This window comes from Notothenia coriiceps, unplaced genomic scaffold (genome assembly GCF_000735185.1).
Source record: "Notothenia coriiceps isolate Sejong01 unplaced genomic scaffold, NC01 NC01_scaffold00024636, whole genome shotgun sequence".
In the NCBI taxonomy this organism is placed as follows: Eukaryota; Metazoa; Chordata; class Actinopteri; order Perciformes; family Nototheniidae; genus Notothenia; species Notothenia coriiceps.
Genome location: NW_011357337.1, coordinates 93,028 through 99,895, shown reverse-complemented (window position 1 = coordinate 99,895; position 6,868 = coordinate 93,028). Strand labels below are relative to the sequence as shown.

Sequence of the window (6,868 nt, the reverse complement as noted above, 5' to 3'; positions counted from 1 at the left end):
ACTGCAGACCGTTTACATGCAGAAAAAGATAACACACAAGGGGACGGGTAATAACCGGAAAAGCATGACATGGGACCTTTAATGTGAACATATGTGTAAATGTGTCTGTTGATTGTATATATCATATATATATATATATATATATATATATATATAGGATATACATATTTATACATATTTGTATTGTTGTATTTTGTATTCAGGATTGTTGGAAACGTTATTTCGATCTCTCTGTCTGTACAAACATACAGAAAACTTTACATTAAAGTTGACTTTGACTTTACAATATATAAAACCAAAAATAACCCTATATTAAGTTTGATGAATTACAACTCACACAAGTTTAAACTCTGCAATTTGAGTTTTCAATGCAAACAAATCAATGGGGGCTGTAAAGGTATATCATTTATCCTGAAACGTACATAATGTTTTTTAAATAGTTCATATATTTAAAATGGTATGCTTTTTGTAAGTATTGTTTGAAAATAAGAACACTTGGTATGGTCCTTAACAAAAGGAGCTATATACTACAATTAAAACAAGATGTACAGGCAGCCAATCATGCCCTCACCTTCTGCCCACTCCAGCTGCAGAGGCAGCATGGGCCCAGTGTGCAAACACTCCCAGAGATCCAGAGAGAACGTCCCCCTGTCCACCACATCTTCTCCCACTGCCCTCCACACTGCACGTGATCACTGAAAACAAAGTCAGGAAGTCACCACATGTCTCCACAGTAACATTGCAAAGGGTGATAGACCAGCTGGAAAGTGTGTCTCCTAAATATTGTTTTCATATTGTGAGAAATCTTGACACTTACCTTTACCGCCATCTGTAATGAGATCCTGTTCTCCTTTTAGCACCATAGTGATATTGCCCATGGCAACACTGAGCTGAGTGACGCTGCGCTGATGATCACTGATGTCCATGGGCTCGTGGTGCTGAGACAGCAAACACACACATGCGTACATTAACACAGAATAATGTGTTATATGCCATTATTTGGTGTCTAAATCAGCTCTGCGGAAGAAGACCCACCAGCGCCTCATACAGTCGAGTGAACTCCATGAAGTTAGGTGTGAGGATGCCTTTGTGGTACCCGTGAATAACAGATGGTTGCTGTGTAACTAGCCATAATCCATCCTGTTGGAAATAAACAAATATAATAACAAAACAGACTCATTGTTCTTTGTACAGCTCTGCGAATAAAATCCCATCTGTTCAACAAACAGCTTGATTTTGAGACTTACTGCATCTATGATGATTGGGATATCTCTTGTTTTAGACTTCTCTATCACCTCCTAAAAGACAGGGAAAAGATAGTTATTTTTGAGATAATTTAGAAGCAAATATGCAAAGAACAACAAGACTTAGGTTAAAGAAACACACTGTACAGTTCTCTCAGGCTGCACCAAAGAAAATCTGTATATACACATCAACTTGTTTGATCATTCTTGGCAAAGTTGGGTAACAACTCGACAGTAGAATTACCCAATTTATATAAAATATATGTAGTTTAAACTGTATACATGTTTGCCAATAAGGGACTGATGGATTTAACTGTCTTTAAGAGTCTCCTTAGCATCAGTGCAGATGTGTCCACAGAGAGGAGTTGTTTCAAATGTGAAAAATCTAATGTTAGTACAGTTTTGTGTTTATGCACAAGCATCTGTTCCAAGAGACTGTGTAAGTGCAGGAGGGAGTGAATATATTCCACGTGCCTTGGCTGTTTTCAGTAATGCGTCTTCTCTCCCTAGACCTGGTCCCACCACCAGGGCGTGAAGTCTCGGAAGCCATTTGTCTATCTCTTCCACTGCATTAGGACTGTCCCTTGATACACACACAGACACATTAGATTTGTTTAAATACACTACTTTTGACCCAACATGCTCTTTTTTCCAAAAGCCATATTCTTTTATGCCTTAACTTGAACATAAATAATCCAAACTTTTTCTACTAGAGATGCTACTACTTTATGACATACACAGGTGATGGCCAGTAGTTGGAAAGAAAGATGTGTACATGCCTCTGATTCTCAAATAAATTGCATGCAGGATGTTCACATACTGTAGTTGTTCTGGGTTACTGTTTGGGATATGGTACTTGCATTACACTTCTATTACAACATATTACTTTTGGCACGTTTACATTAAGTATACAGGCATAGTAAAGTTGCCAGTATATTAAAAACATTTGTTGGTGTTGAGGACTGTATTACATTATACAGAGGGGTGTTGTAGTGAACAGGTTATTAGAGGACATTCAGAGAATAATTGGTCCCTGTGGATCTGTACTTACAGGACAGGATGAACTATAAGTTCAGGGCTGAATGATTTGATGACAGTAGCAGCATCTTTGGTGCAGAACACATGAGACAAGTCAGCCCCCTGGAGAAAAACAAAAAGGGACTGTCACTGCACCAGGACTACACTTTAACTGTCTTATATGTCATGCTGGGTAATATTAATGATAATTGTCTCATCATTACTACATACCGCTTTCAATGCTGAGATGGCGGCAAAGTACGGTGCTCCAGTGTAGCTTTAGAGGGTGGAGATGAAAATAATTAGAGCAAATGTATTAAAGAACAAACAACCTCAACTGTGTTTGGTGAAGGATGTTTGTGTTGAGAACGAGTTGTGTTTCATACTCTTGGCATCCTCCAATGATCCCAATACGTCCATCTTGTCCCTTGTGCTTTTTCGATGTCAGTGGAGGGACGATGCTCTTTACTAGTGAGAGGAAGTCCTCATCCATGCCTCTGTGTGACGTAGATCCCGAACTGTAGTAGCGTTCAAACACTGAGGGAATAAACAAAGTGATTGTTTTAAAGTGTGGGATAACAGACTAAAGATGACAAAAATACACAAATAACAATATACTGAAAAACAAGATCAATTAACAAACCACCTAACATAAAAACAAAACGTGTACTGTGGTGACAGTTCCTTCATGGAGCCTTCACATTGAAGCTGATTTGCCTTTTAATTCCCCCTCGAGGCTGCACACGACAGCTAAACTAATACCTATTGCCTGTGGATCTGGGTTCAACAGTTGACTTTTTGGGGTGCAACAGTCTGTCTGGGCTGAAGGGCGTCTGAAGTGACCGGACTGGCCTTGTTTACATGATGGAGAGGCACTGGAGAACACTGGAGCACGGGCAGGAGGAGCTGTTTTGGGGGGTTCTGCTGCAGATCCAGCTCTGGTGGAGGAGATGCTGGAGAACATCTGTCCGAGCATCTGAAGCATGTGCAGCTCCCTGGTGTGTTCAGTTTCTCTTCGGGTGTCTTCTGCCTGCAAGCGCTGCTCCTCCATTCGGTAGAAGTTGTCCTCAGCATGGACGCTCTGCTCCAGGAACTGCTCCATTAGTTTTTCCATGGGGAAATTTGTGCGCCGCTTCCTTGGCCGTTTAGGTATCCTGGCTGACAAGTTGCTGGCCAGCTGGCTGCTGTTATGTGGTCTCACTGAAGTACCTGAAGAAGAGAGGGGCAATACAATGTTTGAGGCATCTTTGAGCACATACAATCAAATCATCAAAGTATTAGAAATAGATAAATGTGGAATAGGAAGTAGGACTTACTGTTTATGCCCACTGTCACTTTAACCGGAATTGGGATGGGAATAGTAGGATATTCCAGCTTCACTTCAGTCTCTGCAGGGTAAGGACACTCCCCTGTGCTCTCTGAGTAAGCATCCTGAGCATCCTGAGCATCCTCTGCATCCTCCTCCTCCAGGCCCTCCCCGGCCTCCTCTCCCCCCGCCACACTGTCTATGAACTCCTGAGGGTCAAGAGCAGGCCGGTTGCTCAAAATCCTCTCCATGGTGTCATAAAACTTACAGATCTTATGATACTGCCCGTTGTTCCGTAGATTGCCTTCCTTTGCCAACAAGTACTGTCTCTTGAGGCTTTTGATCCGCACCCTGCATTGCTCCGGTGTCCTCTCAAACCCCGTGGCCCCCAGCCTCCGGGAGACGTCGCGGTACACGAAGCTGTTTCGGAAGTTCCCATCTAGCGCCGCCTGGATGTCCTGCTCCCCCCAGATGTTCAACAAGGTCCTCGTCTCTACGTCCGACCACAAGAAGCCCCGCGTTGTGTTCACTTGCATAGCGGATCTAGACAGGCGTGCTTACAGAGCAACCTGCAGCCCCAGGAGTTGAATGGAGATGTTGGCTCTGCGGATTGTAATGGGCGTCTGGATCTTGGCATCAAAGCCGAGGAGCGACGCTATCCCAAACAGCAACAACTGGCCATTAAAATAGCTTAGAAGGACTTGTAAGGATATTAATAATTGTTTTAATCTTGCTAACTATTACAATCTATTGTCAAATCAACTCTTTGTTTGCTAGCTAAGGCATAGCTTTCTATGTTTATCCTTTTACGTCGTTAGGAAATGCGTAGCTAAGTACTTTGGGAGGAGCTGACCGGGGATCGGTGTCCGAAGCCCTTTTCACAATCTCATCTTTTATTAGCGGGAGAAAAACTGACCTGTGATCAGCAGTCTGGTTATAACTTCCCTTTTTTCTGCCTCTGTAAGGTGTCTGCGGGGTCCTAGAGCTACCAAAAGCTTGTCATTACCAACATGGAGGAAAGGCACCACTAAGATTAAAGGCTGCTAGCTAAACTAGCATCACAGCTAACTGGGCGGTGCGATAAAATGTCACACTTTTCATTCACTTTACCTTTCTCGTTCAAACAGACCAATGTGACGAAAAGCGACAGAGCAACTGAGATAAAGCAAAAGGCGAGCATCTGAACCTCTTGCGGCATGTTGTTGTCATTCTTCACCCCCTGGTTGTAAACAGTTCTTCTTACCTAAACTGGAGCTGCGTCTCAGCTTTACACAAAGTATCCTGATCATGAGGCTCCCCTCAGTCCTGCAGTACAGGAGGAAACGATGCCTTTAAAGACGCCTCGGACAATCCTATATTGAAATAGGCTGAAATCTGTCAAAAGTCAGCTGCAGCCCACACAGCTGAGCAGCTCAGCCAAACTGCACTTCTTCTGATGGCCGCTATATGATGCTGGTTGGAGCTTTGAGGGAATTGATGCTCCAATAATATAATAATAACTACACAAAAAAAACACTTTTATCACTTTATTTATTTTGTGTTGTGTTATGTTGAATCTGTTCAATAGCAGGCCTGTACATTTGGCTTGTTTTATAATAGTATAATATATGTTTAGATAAACAATATTCATTGTCTCTGTATTTATTTGCTTGGAATGTGGCTATTAAATGTTGCACTTAACAAAAAGAAACAATTTGAGAAAAAACAATTTGAGAAAAAACACCTTTAAAACCACATACTAAAACATACAAATGTTTCCTGAAGTTTAGAAATAATCATAACACATACAATTCAATCTTACTTAAACTACAAATTGCTGTTACATTTATTGTCCAATGCTTAGCATAGAAACACTGGCATAAAGGGATGAAGCATGGCACGGTCCTGCGATATTTACGACAGTACTTGAACGCAGCATATGAGAGGCTGAAACTGTGGAGTTGATTTAAAATCTTAAGTCATTTAAATTGAACATAAATGTCTAATACATCAGTTTTAAAGAATAAAATGTGACCTACTGTCACTAAATGTTATTGCTTTATTTAGATTTCTCCAGTGAAAAAGTATTTTTGGCTTGCTTTTAAGAGTAACATACCTCTACTTTGTCCACAGACCAGATTTATCTCCATTGAAGAATGTCTGCCATGGTAAAGACATAGACTAAGCTCGAGTGCGAAAACTATAACTCCACCACCCACGGGATCGTCCCATGGATTTAAGGGTGATACAACGTGACAAATCAGGCACGAGTAATACGTGTAGTTTTGCCCTGAGTTTGGCCTTGAAGGTAGAAATTAAAATCCCTCTCAAATTGTTCTCTGTAAAAGTCCTTACTGCGTCATTTAACCTGGAGAGCCCAAATAGCATTTATTTGGAAAGACAGCCTCCCTGTAATCAACTGGTTGTACTCTAATTTAAAAGTTTACCTTAAGCTTTACTGTCATTTTCAATTATATGCATATACTCCTACTCTATCTTGTTAACTACATTCAACTGGATACATGCATATTGTTATGCAACAACCTATTGTTGACTCTGGGAATCTTTCTAGGGGTTCAAGTTCCTTTTTTTATAAGAAGTTTTCATAATGGTTTCAAAATATTTACTAATAATGCGGTGAAACGGGTGAAACTAAGGTCAGTAGGCCTGAATCAAAACCGGAGCTTGTGCTTATGCAGTATGGCATGCGCTGCTGCAAAGCCGTTTTTTCTAAAAAGGTGATTAAAATGTTATATAATGACAACTTGTAGTGTCGCAGGAATATTTAACAATATGGGTCAAAGTTATTTCCATTTTAAAATATTAGATGAAAAGAAAATCCCCCAAAACTCCACATCATTTAGTATTATATATTTTGTCTGGATCTGATTGATCTTTGTTTTGGTTTTTTTGGCTTTTAAATTGTTTTATTGTATAATAAAAAACGAAATCAGCAGCGGTTCCCAACCTGTGGGCTGCGTCCCCCTAGTGGTCCGCGAAGGCATTGCAAGTGGGCTAACAAATAATTTCTTCATTTTTTATATTTATTTGTATTTTGTACAGGCTAAAGACACAAACATGGACATACAAATAACTAATAGGAGATTACATTCCCATCTCAGACAACAACAAAACAAAAACAGAAGAAATAAAGATACAGTCATACAGTCACTTCAACATTTCACAAACAAAAATAGGTTGACAACCAACTACCACCAAAAACACAACATGGCAAGCATATTTATTGTTCCTTTAAAGCAGTGGTTCTCAAACTTTTTCTGTCAGGCTCCCCCTTTGGAGAAAAAAAAAAGTACGGCCCCCC

General features: G+C 40.6%; 1 protein-coding gene across 1 annotated transcript; it reads right to left on the bottom strand.

The window, feature by feature from the left end:
• Positions 1-555: 555 nt before the first annotated feature.
• naxd (NAD(P)HX dehydratase) lies at positions 556-4,539 on the bottom strand. Its single transcript, XM_010782332.1, has 10 exons — positions 3,578-4,539; positions 3,024-3,470; positions 2,648-2,798; positions 2,493-2,538; positions 2,296-2,384; positions 1,719-1,827; positions 1,248-1,298; positions 1,036-1,140; positions 818-938; positions 556-695 (listed from the first exon to the last, which is right to left on the bottom strand). The coding sequence occupies exons 1-10, from the start codon at positions 4,101-4,103 to the stop codon at positions 568-570; spliced, it is 1,773 nt and encodes a 590-aa protein (XP_010780634.1). The 5' UTR covers positions 4,104-4,539; the 3' UTR covers positions 556-567.
• Between the last annotated feature and the right edge of the window lie 2,329 nt (positions 4,540-6,868).